At 39.8% G+C, this 20,950-nt stretch overlaps 1 protein-coding gene across 10 annotated transcripts in view; it reads left to right on the top strand.

Annotated features, from left to right (window-relative positions):
- NCKAP5 (NCK associated protein 5) overlaps positions 1-20,950 on the top strand; it is a 384,106-nt gene that overhangs the window by 165,944 nt on the left and 197,212 nt on the right. For 8 of the 10 annotated variants that reach the window (XM_026852923.1, XM_026852921.1, XM_026852922.1 and 5 more), the window contains one exon: positions 18,353-18,486. In XM_026852923.1, the coding sequence (XP_026708724.1) occupies positions 18,353-18,486 (134 nt within the window). Of the gene's footprint in view, positions 1-806; positions 866-18,352; positions 18,487-20,950 lie in introns of all 10 variants that reach the window. The other 2 variants (XM_026852930.1, XM_026852929.1) reach the window with 1 other exon arrangement.

Genomic DNA, 20,950 nt, shown 5'->3' with positions numbered 1-20,950 from the left:
GATGGTACAGAAATACCGATTCCCCAAATTCTCCTCAGTCTAATCAAGCCAGGCAGGATAAGGACAGGGAATACCATCTAATTTTTTCATTGTTGTCATCTAAAGGTGAACTTAAGTATCACTATAGTGATTTCTACTTTTTGTGATATGTGGCACTAGTCTCTGTGCAAACTAAAGGGATTTTTTTTGTCTGAGTCCAGAAGAATGACCTTTTTCCCCCAAATAGGATAGAAAAGGTTATTGGGAGGGAGAGAAAGTTTCTGTATAAGGAAGGACAAATTTTATGTACCAAGAGTATTGCTCAGTTGTGCTGCTTCCATTAAAAGCCCATTTATTTAAACGAATGCAGTGCTCTCAGAGCTTGTACCGTGAAGTCGATCCTGACCCTTGGAACGAGTCAGCTCAAGCAGTGCTTTAGATTGCCTCGTGTTAGAGTAAAAACTCTTTACTGCAGCAAGTCTTTGTTCAGCATCTAGCACAATGGAGCCCTGTTCCATAATAGTTGCACATCACTAAGATAGCATAGTAAGGTACTGTTGTCTTGTCCAGTTCCCTCTGGTTAGAGACAAGATGTTTTTGATATATATGTATGTATACACACAGAAGGTAGGCTGTTGGAGGTGAATAAAAGAGAGACAGCAGAAACCAGGAAAAACTGTTGCCCCATTTCTGAACGTTTTACAGGTAGACATGAAAAATAGATGTAGCTCATTGTGCCATTCTTGTATGTGTATTCTTTGTGTATGGTATGTGTGTTCTTTGTGCCATTAAGCTCCATTAGCTTTGTTGTTTTTTTCTCTTGGCAGAGCATAATCACCTCTCTCTGCAACTTCTGTTCAAGATTTAAAAGGAATTCTAAAACATAGTAAGGATATAATGTCTTTCTGTACTGAACTTACACAGCTTTGTATAAATCCATGTAGCTTGAGCTAGCAACTGTGATTCTTCCTTTTTTTCCCTTCCTACTCCAATCTCATCAGCTTTAATTGAGTTTTTGCTTTGTCAGGAATTTGCTTTTACATACTTTCTGTTTGTTTTGGCTCTGTGTCTATTGCATTGTGATAAGGTATCTTTTGATACTCTTTTGATACTCTATGGGATCTTTCATAACGAAGATCTCATTACATAGTTTTCCAAGTCTGGAACTGGTGATCAGACTTGCTTGCATGTCCTGGAAGAGGAGACTGTCTAGACTGTGGGAATGACTGTGATGTTTGGATTGTGTTATTTCCATATCGCTTGGCATGATGCACTCTGTAGTTATTCTGAAAAATAATGAAAATACAAGGCCTGGTACAGGACCTTACCTGGCTGTGAAGTGGCTTTCCTTCGTTCTCCAAAGTGTACTGAGAAGTTGTGCTTTCTGCACAGTACCCTGGTGTGACTTTAAATAACCAGGTACTTAAAACCACTCTTCACTATATTCATAAAGGGTTGTGTTCTTTAACTTTGGTGTTCTACAAGGTCCGTTACTACTTTTGCCACCTAAATCTTTTATTATCTTGGAAAATATTTAATTTCTGATCTAAATTGCTCATTTGTGAAATAGGCTTTATTGTGAATCTTCCACTGTTCCTCTGCTTGACTGTAGATAGTGAACTCTTCAGGGAAGAAGCAAGGTCTTACTGGGCGTCTAAATAGCGCTGATTGTTGCTTGGTGCCTGGGGTGCTTATGTGCCATGAATAATCACAGCCCAGAGACTTGGGATGAATACTGAGAGGGGATTTGGCTCTGTGTGCGCCATCCACACGACTGTCATTTTGTAATTACATCTTTACGTTGCACATTTGTGATCAGCATCCATGGTGACAATGCTTATTTAGAAATGATTTCTGAGTGTCGGGAAAAAATTATTATCTATTGGGAACATCCTGTTCCTGGTAGTATCTATTAAAAAGTGCCCTGCAACAGTGGCTGGCACAGTTTTCCATTTAAGAAACTTTTTCCATGAACGTTGCTAGAGGAGCAGGTCAGAATTTCCAGGTTGTTGATGGAAATATTCCATTATGTATGATTTCCCTATGTCATTGATAATAAACCACGCCAGAAGGGAAAAGTTTTGATGTCAGAGATATTGTAGGAAAATATATGCATTAAATAAAAAGCTGTAGAGTAATTTCATACTAAAACTAGACTTTGAGAGTTGTCAGCTGTGATAGTCTAAAGGCAAGTTTCCAGTGGTTGTATCTTCTGTTGGTTGATAAGGGAAACCTGTTCACAAACTGTAAAATGTAGGAGGCAGCAAGTGGAAGTTGGGCTGTGAAGAGTGTGTGCGATCTAATGCATTTGAAAAGGAAGATCTTTGGAAGGAATATAAACAGGTTAGCAGAAATATCCTTATGAACCACCAGGAAACAAGAATATCAGCTTCTGGAAATGTGTTTAATCTAGCACAGACAGGAAGGAGAAACTTTTCTTAGTTTTGTTCTTTTCAAGTAGCTACTGACCTACATATAGATGCTTGGGCAGGAGCAGGACCACTGGTACTTACAGAATCATAGAATGGTTTGGGTTGGAAGGGACCTTAAAGACCATCTAGTCCCACCCCCCTGCCATGGGCAGGGACACCTTCCACTAGCCCAGGTTGCCCAAAGCCCCGTCCAACCTGGCCTTGGACACTGCCAGGGAGGGGGCAGCCACAGCTTCTCTGGGCAACCTGTGCCAGGGCCTCACCACCCTCACAGGAAAGAATTTCTTCCTTAGATCTAATCTAAATCTGCCTTCTTTTGGTTTAAAGCCATTACCCTTCATCGTGTCACTACATGCCCTTGTAAAAAGTCCCTCGCTATCTTCCCCGTAGGCTCTCCTTAGGTACTGGGAGACGTCTATAAGTTCTCCCCAGAGCCTTCTCTTCTCCAGGCTGAACACCCCCAACTCTCTCAGCCTGTCCTCACAGGGGGGTGCTCCAACTCCCTGAACATCTTCATGGCCTCCTCTGGACCCACACAACCAGGTCCATGTCCTTCTGTTGGTGCCCCCAGAGCTGGAAACAGAACTGCAGGGGGGGTCTCACAAGAGCACAGTAGAGGGGGAGAATCCCCTCCCTCCCCCTGCTGCCCACACTGCTCTTCATGCAGCCCAGGACACAGTTGGCTTTCTGGGCTGTGAGTGCACATCGCTGGTTCACAGTCAGTTTTCCATCCACTAACACCTCCAAGTCCTTCTCCTCAGGGCTGCTCTCAATCCCCTCATGGTCCAGCCTGTATTTGTGCTGGGGATTGTCCCGACCCATGGGCAGGACCTTGCCCTTGGCCTTGTTGAATTCCGTGAGGTTTGCACGGTCCCACCTCTCCAGCCTGTCCAGGTCCCTCTGGATGGCACATCCCTTCCCTCCAGCGTGTCGACAGCACCACACAGCTCGGTGTCATCAGCAAACTTGCTGAGGGTGCCTCGATCCCACTGTCCGTGTCACCAACAAAGATGTTAAACAGCGCCCGTCCCAGCACCGACCCCTGAGGAACGTCACTTGTCACTGCTCTCCACTTGGACATTGAGTTGTTGACCACAACCCCTTGTATGCAGTCACCCAGCCAATTCCTTTTTCCCCAAGGGATCCATCCATCAAATCCATGTCTCTCCAATTTAGAGACAAGGATGTCATGTGTAACATGCTTTGTACAAGTTCAGGTAGATGGTGTCCATTGCTCTTGCCTTATCCACCAATGCTGTAACCCCGTTGTCACCAATCTCCTCCTTATTTTCCATGTGCTCTAGCATAGTTTCCAGAAGGATCCACTCCATAACCTTTCTGGGCACAGGGGTGAGTCAGACTGGCCTGTAGTTCCCTGGGTCTTCCTTTTTGCCCTTTTTAAAAATGGGGGTTATCTTTCCTCTTTTCTAGCCAGCGGGAGTGTCACCGGACTGCCATGACTTCTCAAATATGATGGATAGTGGCTTAGACACTTCAATTGTCACTTTCCCCATGACCCACAGATGCAACTCCTCAAGTCCCATGGACTTGTGCACCTTTATGTTCCTTAGATGGTGTCAAACCTGATCCTCTCCTACAGCGGGTGGTTCTTCATTCTCCCAGTCCCTGCCTTTGCCTTCTGTGACTTGGTCAGTGTGGCTGGAGCACTTGTTGGTGAACACTGAGGAAAAAGTCATTGAGTACTTCAGTCCTCTTCATATCCCAGGTAACCAGGTCTCCTTCCAGAGAAGGCCCACATTTTCCCTAGTCTTCCTATTATGACCAGTGTACCTATAGAATCTTTTCTTGTTGCCCTAGACATCCCTAGCCATGTTGAATTCCTTCAGGGCTTTGGCCTTCCTAACCTGAGCCCTGGCTGCTTGGACAGTTTCTCTGTATTCCTCCCAGGCTACCTGTCCTTGCTTCCACCCTCTGTAGGTTTCCTTTTTTGTGTTTGAGTTTGTCCAGGAGCTCCTTGTTCATCCCTGCAGACCTCCCAGCATTCTTACCTGACTTCCTCTTTGTCAGGATGCATCACCTCTGAGCTTGGAGAAGGTGATCCTTGAATGTTAACCAGCTTTCTTGCGTCCCTCTTCCCCTCAGGGGGAGGTACTCATGGTACTCCACCAAGCAGATCCCTGAAGAGGCCAAAGTTTGCCCTCCTGATATCTGGGGTAGTGAGCTTGCTGTGCGCCCTCTATGCTACCCTAGGGATCTTGAACTCCACCATTTCACAGTCACTGCAGCCCAGGCTGTCCTTGAGCTGCACTCTTTGGTTTTAGTAGTTGCCATTTTCTGTAGAAAAAGAAGTATCTTTTCTTTTTTCTCTTCAAGAAAATTAAACCAATAATCGTAATTGTCAACACTTGGTTTTAAGTTGCAAAAAAAAATTAGCAGATATTTTCTTTTTAGTTGTATCTTAAATGAGAGACATGTACATGACCATGTGCAATTAATACATTAGAATAAACTATGGTTAGGTACAATCACATCACATGTAAAATGATTAACATGAAAATGAGGACCAGAGAATTTAGTCTACAGAGTTTTTATATCTGTTTTTGATCTTCTGCTGTAGAAGGGTATCTAGCCTACATATTCTAGTAAGACAAAAGGTCTCAAGGAGTAGTGTCTGTCTGGTGCTTAGAGTTGAGCTGAATTTGGACTCTGGAAACATGGAAAGACATTTTCATGTTACTGAGAAGTGATGCTGCAAAATGGTATCAGGTGGAGACAGTCTTTTAATTACTCCAGTTTAACCAGTGAATGAATTAAAACCAGCATGCAAACTTGTTATTTTTTCAAGTTCTCCCAGGTACCAGACTTACAAACTCAGTTTGGCCCCTGAAAGTCAAGTCAGTTCTGCATGTGTGCGTTGTCAGCGCTAATAAAGATTTTGCAGTGGCAGCTCTTGTTAAAAATACTGTTGAAGATGCGCCAGCCAACAGAAGAACCACCACATTTCCCTATTGCCTATAGCAGTGCCTGCGGTGCTAAAGTAGTAACTGCAAAAAAGAGGTACGTTTGTCAGAAATCTAAAGCGATAGGACTCTGGAATACATGCAAGGAACAGCTGAGTAAATAAGGTATCTTTTTTTGCAGTTACTTACCAACCATAAATGGATTCTGCAAGTGTAATAGCAAAATTGTAATGAGATCTGACATGTTCATGAGCAACGCTGTAAAGAGCCCGGGAAAAAGAAATGCTGTATGGAAAGGTAGCTAGCAGCAAAGTAGTGATGCCGGAGGTGTTGACGGTGTCAGCTGAGAAAGGCAAATACAAGTATGTGTATGAAAACTTAAAATATTTGCATATCCTAGATCCGTGGGGATCTGGTGGCACTGCAAACTCTTCTGAGCCACTTCTCACAACTGGCATGGTTAAGTTTTACTTCTCTCATCCTCCCAATTTTCATTTTGCTTTACATCTGTTTCAGTTAACTTCTCGATATCGTATTTATTAGCAGGTAATATGCATACATTCTTGAAAAGCCCAGAAAGTGAAGAAGCCTTAACTCTCCCCAGCATCAGGGCAAGAAACACATGGTACTCCTAGCTTGTGAGTAAATCCCAGAGCTCCCTGGAGCAACAAAACTGAGTTCCACTGGCCAATCTGTTAAAGGCAAATAAAACTCTTAGAAGTGTGGGTTTTTTCTAATGCTTATCCTATGTGTATCCTGCTGCCTAACTCCTATCTCACTAATGCAGATCCAAGTGGGAAACGCTTGATTCAGCCACATGCCCATTTGTTCTGTAAGCATTCTGTCCCTTGGAAAGGAAACCATTTATATCATCTAAAGAACATGTTGGTCAGTTAGAGAGGAGAAAACCCATTTGCTTTGCATGCAGGCACACAGGCATTGCAGATAAGCAAAAGTCCTTTAGGATGTTACTGTCTGCCTGCTGGGGGCTACTGTCACCCCAGTGGAGTGGGTGGGGATTATCCTGGTGCTCCCATCTTCTGCTTCATTGCACAGCCTGCCAGGTTACTTCAAAGCATATCTGGTGGTGGGTTCAGTTAAAACGCCTGCCTTGTACCCCATCCTGAGCCTCAGGCAATTCCCTGATGACTTGAAGGGCTGGTGACCTCCAGCTAATTGTCAGGAGTGATCAGAGTGGGACAGTGACCTCTTCTACCATTCCAGCTGGATCTGGAGGAAACCTGGTGGCTGGGTCTTCCTTGTTACTTGTGATCTGGGACTGTGTCCCTTCATTGCACACTTTAGAATGCGTAGGAGTAAATACTGCAGATACTGTATTTCTTCATATGAACTCCATAGGTTAAAATCAAGACCAGGTATAAACAGTGTAACTTGAGTGACATGTCACTTTTCATTGTCTTTTTCCCTGTTCCTTGTCTTCTACCCTTTCTACAGACTGCTTTATTTCTGGCAGGGCACTATTCCACTGTAGTGAGTCCCCTTAAATAGATAGGCATCGGTGTTTCAGAAATCAAAGTACAGCATGACTGCAAATTCATGGCTTCTTTCTCCCCACTCTGCCTAGACTTTATAGCCATTTGCAAGTATGCCAAAAATAGTTTAGCAGTAATGTTTACATGGGGGCTTATCAAAATATTGTTACTGATTAAAAGGAATTTTAATAAATTTTCTGAGTCTGAACTAACCACTGGATGCCTTAGTTCATGGGATTATCTTTTACAGACACTCCAAGCAATGCAGACAAGATCTGGAAACTGCCTGCCTTTTAAACACCCCTTTGAAAATCTTTTAAGTTTTGAAAGAGTATCATCTGTAGGACTATACTAGTATACTGGAGCTCAAGGAATCTCTTCCCTCTTTTCTCTTCAAGTCTATGGAATTTCATCCAAACTGACAGAAAATATCTGTTACTTAACTCTAAAACAAAACCATGCCTTATCAAAAAATAGATGTAATCTCAGCAAGTGCAAATGTGGAAATCACCCTAAATCATATGGCCTACAGCTCATCTCATGCACCCATACAGCGTACAGTTGTTTTGAAAGCCTTGCTGTAGGTCACAAAAAGTCCAAAGAACATGTAATGCACTTGAGAGAACTTCAGGTAAATTTTCTGGCCCTCACTGCAAGACTTCTGATCCAAGGTGTAGTTTCTGATTACCATGTATAGGCAATATTCCATGGAGTAAGGCACTTTCTTGACATTGGATCCTTTTCTAAATCTGAGTTCACTTATTTCTAATCTTTGTTCTGTGAGTGGGGAGTTCAGTCCCGTGGCCGGTTTATTTAAATAAATCTACTAGAGAGTGACAGATTTGCAGTTGGTCATCAGCAGAGCATTCAGCTCTACAGATGTAGCTCCTCAAATCTGTGATGTATAAATGCAGGCTGTAGCTGTGTTACTACTTAAGGCTTTGTTGTCACTTCTGTTTATTCAAAGATACAGTGTTGTATCAAATTGCCAAGCCTCAGTTACATTTCTGTGACTGGGAGCCTTTGTTTTGCCAGACAACTTAACCTTCTGTGTTTCATACATTGCTACATTGATATCCCTTTAGGAAGGGTTCAAGAATTGCAGATCTGATAGAAAATTGTAGGCGAATCAGTTGACACTTTGCTGGACCAGGTGGGTTGGATCTTGCAGGTTGTTTACACACACTCTTTTGTGCTGTTTTATGGTTCAAACACCATTATTATAAATTTTCTTGAATCAAGCAAGTGGGAAACATGAACTGGCACAGACCCGGGATTTTTGCTTGTTTGCAACTAAATTAATAAAGGCTTATTGTAAACAAGTTACATCGGTTATAAAACTTTTTTTCTAATAAGAAAATATGGTATATACTCAGTATAAAAAACAAACACACACCTTTATGCTTGGTTAGACATCTTCATATAATGCAAGTCGCCTTACAAAAAAACTCCATGTAGCAAAGGCTTGGAATTATAATTAGCCTTTATAATCCAAGATGTATCAGGGAAAAAAATTACATTGTATTACTTCTGAATTCCACTGTTTTTCATTTTGGTATTGACAAAGGTGTTTTCCTCACACTTCTGAATACTAGGTATTCATATGAATTATGTCTGTCTTAATATTGTTTACAGGTTTCTATTTGATCTTGGAAAACATTTCATTATGTTTAATTTAGAGAAATGAGATTTCTTTAATTACTGTCTGTAGAAGCTATTAGAAGCTCAATTACATTTGCAAATTCATTTTTTTAAAGTGTTATCATTTTAAGATGAATAATTTAAAAAAATTCTGTGATCTGACTATGTGGGACTTTCAGGTTCACTAAGAGTATTGTCTCTATGCCTCTCTCCCATAAGGAAATAATGTGTAAAATGGAAAAAATTATGCTAAAACTGAAGATCAATACAAGTCTTTGAAATAGGGCTATCAATTGTGAATTTGAATAAATACCAATTGTTTTATTAGGATTATCAAAATATGTATTGTTTGCCTTCATTCAACGTTGAAAATATGATACAGAGATGACCTTTAAGAAGTTGAAGGAGTGATGGGTACTGGGGATGCAGGTGTTTCACCTGCATAGAGCATGCCTGTGCATATATTGCTGTCATGGGTTGTGATAACCACTGTGTCTATGAGTCTCCAGGAAAGTCGGTAAAAGAGGTCCGCATAGTTGGCTTCAGTTTGTTGGTTTCTGGAAGACTGTGAGTAGGATTTTTTGGTATTTAATTTTTTTGTAAAGGTGACTCCAATTTTGTGGGGGCTGTCATTGTGTGTTTCACAGAACTGAAGAGCTGTTGGGCAGTAAGAACTCTTTCAGAGGGCTGGCCGTACACGATAGCTCTTGAAAGCGATGGGCAGATAGCACTGCTAGCCATCTAGCTCTGTGCTGAAAGGTTTTATGAATTATTTAATTTTTTTTCCTGTAAAATAAATGTTGTCACAACTCCAACTATATATACAGTACTGCTCGTGTAATAGCCTGCCTAATTCAGATTAATCGTAGGCTTGCAATGATAAAGGAGCTTCAGCACAGCAGTTATTCTGTCGTACAGATGCAATTAAAACCATATCAGTGCAGTATAAATAATTCTAAATTAGGTTGCTGTCCTGCCACATGGTGGCAATTTTGAGCTAGTGCACAATGAAAGCTAGCATCTTATTTTATTTGGAAGGAGTAACTACACCAAGAAAGAGTTTCTAATTTCCTTGAATTGTCTGGAGCAATGTTATCACCCAAGAATATAAAGTGTGTAAACTACTGTCACTAAAATATCACTAATAATAATAAACCTTTCCTATCTTGCTATTCATCTTAGAGCCATGCAAAGCTTGAAGTTTACATCTGGTAGTCATGATACACATGCTAGTCTGATATGAGGCCAAAGAGAGAGATGTATTAGCATATTAAAATTTCATAATGGAAAATAAATTATTTGCTTCAAATTATTTACTTTAACTGTTTGCAAGGCAGTTTTAGACAATGCTCATGCAAATTGTTTAGTGTCAATTATATTTTCATGGTTTATTTGGGCAGCCTGTCATTTTAGGAGCAGATTCTTGTTTTAAAGAACCATCATTTTTTCTTACTGGAATGAAGAAGCTAGAAGATAACAGCCTAAAATTAGGAGACGGCTTTTTACACTATTTATATCTTGCTGTTGGAGAGCTTTAGTGGGAATAAGTTTAGGAAAAATGATTACATCATATAATTGGGGAAAAAAGTAGAGGTCTAATATAAATCAAGGAGTTTTCTTTAGTCTCTGTAGTACAAATCTGTATCAAGTGAAAGGGTAATTCATTCTGATTACAAAGCAGCCACACAACTTCACCCTTAACTTTCTTGTTTTAAAGAGATGTGGAAATAAAGCTACCTCTCCCTCCATGAACCCTCCAAGTGCTTAAGTTATTACTGTTTATACCTTAATGCTTCACTGTGCTTTAAATACACCTATAACTTCATCCCTGGGAAAGCTTTGAGTGTTTGAGGGTATTTGTCAGTATTCCCAGTATAGCTGGAAACAGTAACAAGGGACAAAGGCATATTAACTGCCACTGTTGGAAAGCTCTGGTTTCAGAAGCTGGCTAATTTAATAAAGTCTTGTTACGGTAAAATGATTCAGCTGTAAGCAGCCTGTAAAAACTGTAATAAGCACAATAAGCAATGCACTTTTTTTCCCCACTCTTTGGGGTAGTGTTTTTTCAAGCTGTCAAAGTCCACTACAAGGAACGCTGCAATGTGCTGCGAAGTTGTTTGTCAGTGCCTCGGTTTATTTTTGCAGAGAAGTATTGATTACAGAATGAGAAACATTTGGTTTAACAGCGATCAATGAGGAGCAAACAAAGGACACTCTTGAAGTTTGACTCATTTTAATTTGAATGAAAATACAGTACCTGGTGCAATTTATGGTGAAATAAAAAATGGTATCTGCTCTCTGTTCTTGTAATCACATTTCTTTCCTGTCATCTGTGAGTGGAATAATTTTAGACAGACAGCAGACTGTAGTCTCCTATGTGCTGGATTTGGGACCAGGTTGCACAAGGGGAGTTTGGAGGGAGGATTTCTGCCTCACATGGCCGCCCCAGGCTTTCCAGGAGGGTGACAAGCAGGTAGATCCCTCTGCCTCTGGCGGTGACCACACCAGAGAGATTTCACCCTCCTTTTGTGTAAGACAGATGAGGGTGAACCACGTTGGACACCTTAACCTGTTTTGTTTTGTTTGCAGGACCCAAACACAAGCTCTCACTAAATATCTGTAATGTAGAGAGCACTTGGTAGTTCCCTTTAACCAACAGCTTGGGCCGTGGGCAGCTGGGGCTCAGGTACACTGCAGCACTTGAACAAATACCATTTGATCATCATGCATTATGTTGAGGAATTAAATATTCATTGCATTGGAAAAAATGAGTTACTTTGTTAAAGTAACCGACTGGGAGACCAAGCTGCAAGTTTCTATTTCAATTAATATATCATAATTAATTATTGAAAAATGAAACTGTTTCACCGTCTCTCATCCCTTACCCCAGGCTTGTCCTTGTCTCCTGCATACAGCAGTCTTTCAAAAATGACATACAAGAGCGATAAAATAGTTTTTTAGAAATTTGAATATGCATATTTATTCACAACAGTATTAGGCATTGACTTGCTAGAAAAACTGATTTTAATGTGTTGCTGGTAGTTGCTCTTTATTTACTTAATTCTGTCATTGTCTATTTTTGTGGTGGTGGTGTTGTCTACTTTTATGGCCAGTTGATTCTCTTTCACTAGTAGGATGTTGTGTTACAGACCAGACTATGATTCTGTTGAATTAGGGCTTTTATGCTGAGGTATCAGATGCATAGCATCAGAAAATGTATTAGAACATACATAAATACTCAGTTTAGGTTAGCAATGACTTAATGGTACTTCAAATTGTAAACAAAAAGATTTTATTCTTTTTTCCCCCTTATTTAAATTCATTGCAAAGTATCTGTTTGAAATCAATATTAATTACACAGAAATTGTGACCCTCTTTAGCAAATGCTTTAAAATACTTGTTAAAAAATTAATGTGAAGGTTATTAGCCTGATTTTGAGCAACATTAAGCCTGTGTTAAATATTCTCATGTAGGCTTTTTTTGACAAAATAGTGCTCCCATGTTAGCATAATCAGTAGTACCACAGTAAAACCCTTCTTATGATGCACTGGGGAAACAAAGAACAAATTCAAGGATTCAGAAGAATCTTATTTCTATTTAAACAGTAGCCCTTTTCACTACTTATAAAGTAACCTTAAATTTGATATTATATTTGTGCCCCTTTTAAGACAGTTTTGATATTTGAACTAATAAGCTATACCTAGCTGTTCTTAAGAGTTGTTTTTCATAAGACTCAAGCTAAACAGAAGAAGGAGGGACCAGTTCCTGTGCAGGTGGGCTGGCTCCCTTATGAATAGCAACACCCCGTACAGTATGCATGGCATGTGTAGACTGAATCCCTTTAAGTTTTCACTTGCTATTATCTATAGTTTGAAATCTTGATGAACAGCTACATTCTTGCTTAACATATAGATAATATTGTTGAACAAAGGAGTAGTATGATTTTTATCTGCAAGATAAAAAGTTAAAAATAAAATACTCTGGTGTGGTGGGTTGACTTTGTCTGTCTGCCAGGTGCCCACCCAGCTGCTCTCTCACTCCCTGTCCTCAGTAGGACAGGGGGAGAAAATAAGACGAAAAAGCTCAGGAGTCAAGATAAAAATGAAATAAACTCAGCTTGGGGAGGATTAATGTTATTTATTGCCAATTAAAATAGATTTGGATAATGTAAAGCAAACGCAAATTTAAAACACTTTACAAAGTGCAGTTTGGGGAATTTGCTTCCCCAGCTTCCCCAGGGAGCCGTGAAGGGGGACGGGGATGTGGGTTGAGGTCAGTCCGTGACAGTCCCTCTCCGCTGGACCTTCCCCCTTACAAGTGTCCCCAGCTGCAGCGTGGGCTCTCCACAGGCTGCAGTCCTCCAGGAGTCGTCCGCCATGGCCCCTCCATGAGCTTCAGGGAAACAGGGAAACACCTGCCCCAGCTCTGGACGCGCCTCCTCCTCAGGCCTGACTATTCACCGTGCTATATCTCACACTTTTTTCCTCACTCCTCGCCACCTCTGCAGCTTTTTGCCCTTTTGTAACTGTGGGCCTAGCTGTGCCCTGCGGTGAGGCCGTGGCAGAGCCGGCTGGAAACGGTTGTGTCTGGCGCGGGGCAGCCCTGGCCTCTCCTCACAGAGGAGCCCCCACAGCCTTCCGCTGCCAGCACCTGGCCACACACACACAGTACCTCTGATCCGCTGACCATAGGAAAAGGTAAGATTATTAGGGTGGCACATTATGGAGGGGCAGGGGAAAACGTTTTTAGGTGGAGGAATGAGCTGTCAGTTTTAACATGGAGGGCACAAAATCATCAGCACTGAAGAGGGGAGAGAAGCAGGTACAGCAAAGAAGGTGGGATGAGACTAGAGGGTTTTGGAATAAGAAATCTGCCTGAGTTAGTCAAATGCTCGACCCTCGTGGAGAGAAGTCCCTGAATATTTCTCTGAGAATTATTGTCATGGAGTTGGTCCTGCCATTCAGACAAGACATCTGCTGATTTTATTTGCAATGGCAGGTAAAGGACTTAAACTGCAAGTCCCTGACTTGGAAGGCTTGAGTGTCATCCGTGTCTAAATATAACGTTGACAGTGAAATAGTCCAGAAGAGAAAAAGGTAAGAAGTCAGCCTTTCTGTACAAAACCTTAGGGTGTTACCTGTTCACTCTGCATGCTAGGCCAGAGTGTAGGTCCTGTTGTGTGGCTCCTGGCCCCGCAGCACCACGCACCGCCATCTGCCTCCCATGGCTGCCACCTGCCACATCCGCTTTCATGTTTTGTCACTTCTGTGTTTTTTCTGCTGGCTGTCGCAGTGTCAGGCATCACTTGAGAGGAGACGTTTGCAGTTTGGTAGAACGTGAAGGAACCAGGTGCTGACGTTTGTGACACATCCCAAGGGAATTAAAGGAGACATAAATGGCTGAGCACCCTTAGGAGACACTTGCTGCATGCCTGCACTGGGTCATTCCTTAGACCAAGAGCACTGCTATTAACCAGTAACTCTGAAAATAAGCATTGTCTCTTGGTCTCTTCGTCTCTTCATGGAGTGCTGAGGAGCGATTTGAATTTTTCTGTCAAGTACATGTGCTATTTTCAGTCTAGCCATAAATAGTTTTCATGCGTTTTGTTTTGATCATGAGTATCTCAGATTGGATTTCTTCCTTAACTTTGAGAAGACAAGTTAATGTGTGGTACATGTCCCTGACTGGATGAGGAATGAAACATTTTGACACGAACGTTTCTACAGCTACACAAAAAGGAACTCGAAGTGCAAACGCTGGCTCACGAGCATAACGAGCAGCTAGTGAAACTTGATTGCTGAAATGTTCATGAAAAAATAATTGCAAACAGTATTTGTTCAAGTGTTAAAATATTCCAGTACTTGCACGAAAGTATTGGTGGAGTTTGCTAACCCTGTCTTTCACTCTACTTTGTTCACATAAAATTTTTGCATATTTGGAAAGTTATCAGAAATTTGACAAGGTGATATGATGAAAGTCAGGCTATCTGGAGAGACTGAAAAAGGGAAGCAAGAGTGAAGTAAGGGTTACACTTCTGAGAGGAGAAGGTTATAGCTGTGCTGCAGAAGGCAAGAAAAGGAAGCAGTGCAAAATAGTTTGAGCAGAGCTTATGGGGAGAAGAAACTGCAATTAAGGAGGAATTGGCAAGTGGGAACACATATAACTTGATTGGAAGATGGCAGTGATTTTCCTGGTGTTAAAACATACTGATGTATTTCACATGATACTTTCTTCTTTTATTTAACCTTTTCTTCACATGGCATGCTAATTGTATCCCTTTGCAGTAAGCTTATATTCGCTATAAAACCTTGAACTATCTCTGGCTAGTTCATTTCATTTCACACACCTTTATTTTACACAGGAATAAAGTGGGGTTAGCACAGAAGAGCTTATAAAGGGGGTTACGACAACGCAAAATTGCTGGAGAATTCAGGGATATGTTATAGGCTTCCAGGAGACAGAAAAGGAGATCTGTTTAATCCTGGCCTTTCTGTATATTAGGCTCACTTCTCTCTTTTGACACTTCATTATGGTTTTTCTGGGTTTGAATAAAAATGTAGTTCTCTTTTCTTGTAGATAAGATCGCTACTGCTGGGAGCTACTTTCTGTGTATACATGAGTCTTTTGTGTCCTAGAGACTGAAAACTTTCCAAGTGTGGGTGGTCTCTTACTCCTTTTTTCCCCTCCACCTCTACAGTATTTAATGTCTGTGATCTGGCTGAAAGCAGATCTGATTTCTCCCTGCAAGAAATGGCAGAAGTGTCTCAAGGTTGCCAATAAATTCTTGTGAAAAAGCAAAAAAATGAAGGCTGATGGTGTTGCTGCTGTACAGCTATTCTGTGGGCAGTCTTCTCCCCCCATTCATACAAAAAAATTTTTGGTAGCTGGGAAGAGAACCCAGAATTTCAAGGCCATAGGTTAGTGCTTTTGGTTTTGGTCTTGTAACCTTGTGACTTGTTCATCCCTCACCCTGAAAAGAGCATATGTTTTGTACAGCAACAGTATGTGGTCATATATCTAATACTGTGCTGTAATGCTTGCCCGTGAAGTGGTTGAATTGGAATTGGACATTTAATGCATTCCAGAAGTTCCTAATATGTAGACGTTTCATTCCTGTAACATTGTTCTTGTAATGTGAATTTCTTGTTGGTTTATAGGTACTTTTCTTAAGATAATTCCTAGGTCCATCGCTTTTTAAAAAAATAAAACAAAAACCATGTGGATGTGCAGATCTTTTTGTGTAAGATGATAATACAGACTTCACATGAATAGAAGGATTAAATCGTAACAACATTCTCTGACCTATCAGCGAGAGGTAAATGAAACCTAGAAATAACTTATACAGCTATTTGACCTGTAGGGGAAAGTTTGGATTTGTGAATCTCTTCTGTACATTCAGTGCTGTACTAGAAAATGTGGGTTTGTGTTTAGCAGCAGCACAGCCACGCATGTAGATACGGCACACTCATTCTGCAGGATAGTCAGAGGAGCTCTATGCAACCTGCAAAGCATCGTGGCAGTGAGGTGGAGAAGAGGATACTCATCTGCTTTGTCAAGTGTCACATTTTGTTTCTTCCCTCCTATGGAGATCTGGCTTTGTATCAATACTTAATGTGGAAAGAAGGTTTATGTGAGGACTGGAGGATGGTCAACAGCATAGCAGATTTACAGAGATAGTTGCTGTATCAGAGTAAGATCACTGTGGCAGTAATGACACTGAATGAGTGTTAAAGGCATGGCTGAACTTCTGGACTTCAATCCATTATCACAATTAAGCTGTTAATGCACCAGATAGCTCAGGCACAGCCTGTTGCTTTGAGTCAGCTTGGGCACTCAGGGTTTCATAGCAGCACCTGATTTTCCTCCAAGGTGGCTTATCAGTTACTCTAGGGACAGTCACATATTTAGTTTTAAGCCAAATTTCTGTAGACACCAGTATCTTCTGAAAGCTTGTGTTAAGCCTTGGGTGGTAACTACATATTTCTTTTGTCATTTTTGTTACTCTCTGACCCTCTGGAAGTTCTAGATGTCTTATTAGCAGCAGTGAAATGCTTCTATATGAGAAGACACTAACAGTATTCAGCAAGGGCCTCTGGAACAGTATAATTTTGAAGCTAACATTGATGGGATCTAAGCTGGAGAAATATTTGCTGCTTTGAATGTTCTTCCCGTATCATTAGCCTGAGTTATCCTTCATGAGCCATACCCTGTATGGCTGCTGTGGATCTTCTGCCTAGGGCTGAGCACTCTCTGCTCTTAGTTGGGCAGAAACCAGCAGAACATGGTTACATAACAGTAAGGACAATAATTAGATAATTTAGTTACAACAGTGTATTTACTTTACAGTAATTTGTTTCTTGTTTTGCTGTTTTCCATTTTCCAGATATTACATATGACCAACTAAACAGAGTCCCTCTGTTTTCTGAACAATTCTGCCCATTTTTTCACAATTGTACAGATATTTCATTTAATCCTTTGCAGCCTCCCTTTGTGGCATCTGCTTATTTATCACTGTCTTGAAGACACTTGGTAATGTTTATATTTTTGGTCCCTTGGTTACTGCTATTATAAATTATTATCCAGTAAGATTTATAGCAGTGAGACTTGTACAAATAATGTCTCTCCCATTTTACAGCTTAACACTAAGATACCTTTGTTATTTTCTAATGAAACTGTATGTATAATTTCCGGATAAATTTTTGCAGGTATGTAATGAAAATTTAGGTCAGCAATGGCACTACGTCAGACTGTCTGACAGGCTACAAATCGCACTGCACCATGGGCACAGAGATTTTTCAAAAGCGTACAGGTGGTGAACTCACTGTAGCTTTACAGTGACTTAACCTTTCCTTAAAGAACTGACAATGGAACCCCTTTGCTGAGGGAGTATAATGTAGTACCACATAAATTGCTTGGGTTTTTTTATTGATTTATTATCTCATTTAAATTCACAAGGAAAAATTTACTTTCATTTCATTTCCGTTTAACAGGGTCACATGGAAAAGGCTGTGTATACTTTTTAAAATTCCAATACCATTTTTAATAACTTTTCAGTTCCTTCTCCTGCTCCTCCTAAATTAGCTCCTTTTAAAATAGAGTTTTGAAATAATTTGGTAACTTCTTATATGATGTTCTTCCTTTAAAAAAAAAACAAAAACAAAACCAACATTAGGCTACAACATGTAGATTTATCCAGGTAGCGCAGTATGGTTTGGGTTGGGTTTTTTGGCCGTATGTTTTAAGAATTAGCAACAACCATAAGCTATTTGCCTTTGAGAACTATTAGTAAAATTAATACATTTTTATTGCTTTCATATTTGTTTCATTGGTACTCTTTTTAAAAACATATTCTTTGCAATAGTGGTTCAGCAAATAGATGCAAATAGACTCTGTCCTACTGATAGGGATCCTGCTGTCAGCCTAAACAAGAAAAACAGTGGCTGCAGAATCAGGTCCTTCTCTGCTCATGAGATTGAAACATTAAGGGATGGGTGACAAGTTGTCCTCTTGACTTGTTTCATGTTTCTCGTGTCTGCATTCAAGCAAGATAGATCACGGGTCTCAAATACAATGTTTTACGGTTATTTTGAGTGGAGAGTTGAAGAAAAAGAGCTTAGAAGGAGAGGGTGGGTGTTTGTTTTTAAATATGCTGACTTCAGTGAGTCTGGGCTGAGTAAGAGTAGCTCAATGTGATGGGGATATTCCGAAGGGCTTTCCACCTCTAGTTTGTTATTCTCAGTAAAATTGTTATACAAAAGTTGATGGCACTGGATAGTTAGGGTCATTATTTTGATTGTTTTATGATTTTTCCCAAATTAAATATTTTTTTTTTCTAAAAATATGTTTTATATGTACAATTAATAAATAACTTTTTATGGTCTTTCAGCGTGAGAAGCTGATACATGAGTTGGAGGAAGAAAGACATTTAAGACTTGAGAGTGAAAAAAGATTACGGGAGGTGACACTGGAGTCAGAGCGTAGCAGAGCTCAGATGCGTGGGCTGCAAGAACAGTTTTCCAGGTAAGTTGCATAAGTAAACTGTTCAAAATACTGGAAGAACATACTTTGGTGCAAAAAGGGTGATCAAACCTGTTGATAACTTGAATGGATGGAATCTAAGGCAAAAGCTGCTCTCCTGCTGAAATTCTCTAAACGTAAGGGGCTTTTATCTAAGTGATTGTTAGCATCCTGTAAAAATGAAAAAGCTCTTGCCATCATTCTGTGGAATGGTGAAAATTTTTATTTCTAGAGATTTACATTTGTTAGAATTCCCAATAATTTTCTAAGTATAGGTCTTCACTTCTCAGAAAGTGTATGTCATTGGTAAATCAATATTTGGCTGGTTGTTTCTGTTAACCAACAAGCATGTGTTTGATCGGTCTGAATAAAGGAAAAGAAAAATGATGCCTTTTACTAGCTGGGTAATCATCCTACTTGGACATGCTTCGAATCTCTTCCTGCATTGACTGGACCAGAGCTTTGTGCTAGAACAGAGCAACACTTACAAGGAAAACATTTTAGAACTGGGATTTAAGACAAATTAGTCTTCTATATGATGACAGTAGGGATTTGAGTTATTTGTTGTTTTCATGATGCATGATGAGATTTTGTACATCAAAGAGAATTTTTTATTGTTTTTGTCACATGTACAGAAACAAATCAAAACTAAATCAAAAAAGACACTGGAATTTTATGTTGTATATTTTTTATCAAGACTGAATATTAACTCATTCCCTCAGGCCCCTGAATTGTTGAAAAGTTCAAGTTCAGTTTAATATGCTGAAAACAAGATGGGGGAGGGTGTTTTCTTTTCTTATTTGTGTTCAGGTTTTTAGGGTTTTCTGTGTTGGGCATTTTTGTGTGTGGTTTTTTTTTTTCCTCAGTGTCTGCCATGCTGCTCCTCTGATCTGAAATTGGGTTTCTAGGCAACGCTGCAAAAGCTGTTAATAGCAATAATAAAATTTGTTCTGATCTGTTATTTTGTTTTTGGAAAATCTCCATTAATGTTTTTCAGATTTAAAAAAAAAGTATCAAAGTGTTCAGATAAGTTTGAAATTCTTTTGCTAAAAATGCTGAGGATATTTCTTTCTTAGTTTTCTGTTGTTCTTGTTCTATGACCTTTGGTTTCAATTTTTACTTATTCTGATGAGACTTCCTGAGTAATATATACAGAATAAATCTACCCTATGAGTATTCTTACTTAGAATATTTTGCTCTATTACATATTAATCTTTGTTTATGGAAGCATTTCCTGAGGTCCTGATTTTAGAACATTATTTCTGTTACAATAACTAGAAGCCTTTGAAATAAACTTTGAAGATAATGGAGCCATGATTAAGAAAAGAATGGATGAGGGGAAGCCAGTCTCCAGAGTAATGCACTCGGTAACTTGGTAAAATTTTAACTGTTGAGTGTTCACATCTTTCCAGGATAACTCTTCATTATTCCTGTGAAAGTGCAGTAGTCTGATTCACTTCTACACTGTTTCTGAAAAGAATAACTATTTTATTAGTTAGGCTCCCTGAAGTCCACTGTCTTCAAATTAATGCATTCTTTTTCTCCCATTACTATTTGCAGTCTAGCTTGCTCTGATCTATCAAGAAGCAGAGAGATGCAAGTTCTTTGGATTGAAGTTGTTTGTCTCTATTTTTGAACCTCTGATTTAGATAAAGGTGAATGCCATCTAAATCAGTATTATGTTCTTTTTAAGGCTGTCTCCACGTTAGCTATACTGTTTGAAGGCAAACTTAAATATCACTTTTCATTAATGGTGCCTTGGTTGGCCCTGTTACTACCAATGATGAAAACTGCCATTGGCTTCATAGGGCTATAATTTTATTTTATTGTAGACCAGATACTAGGAAGAGAATGCATCACTTAAATACTTCATTTGCTTTTAAAACATTATGTTTGTTATGATGAATATTAGAGGTTATTTTTTCTTATGTTTAGTAGAATATTAAGGTATTTGCTTACACAAACAGACTTTCTCCCTAAATTAATGTATTTTTTTCTTACCCTGCTTGAACAAATAATGAAACTGGCAACTGGATAATCTTGTGCTGCTTAGACATTCTGTACTGTTTGAAGGCTTTGAGATTTTTTCTCAATTTCAGACAGTTAATTGGGATGAGACAGGTGATGATGGGAGCAGACGTTAAAATCAGGCAAATTGGAGATACTTCGGAAGAAAATGTCTGGAACATTTGGGCCCAAATGTTCTGACTTTAAGATGCAGATAGACTGAAGTAAGAACATATATTGTAGCATAATTCATTTAAATTTCTGTAATTCCTGAACCAAATGGATTTACATAGACATTCCTACATATACATGTACTGCAGTAGGTTAAACTGTGATTTGGAGGATGTTTCTTTGCGTATCAAAATATTTTCTCTGCATCTTTGAAAGAATGAAATGTGGTAGTTTGTGGAAAGCTGTAAACCGACCTTTGTAATCAGGGGAGGAAAGCTGCCTATTCCTA

This window comes from Athene cunicularia (genome assembly GCF_003259725.1).
Source record: "Athene cunicularia isolate RWA chromosome 7 unlocalized genomic scaffold, athCun1 chr7_part1, whole genome shotgun sequence".
NCBI classification, from domain to species: Eukaryota; Metazoa; Chordata; class Aves; order Strigiformes; family Strigidae; genus Athene; species Athene cunicularia.
This window is presented reverse-complemented; position numbering and strand designations above follow the sequence as displayed.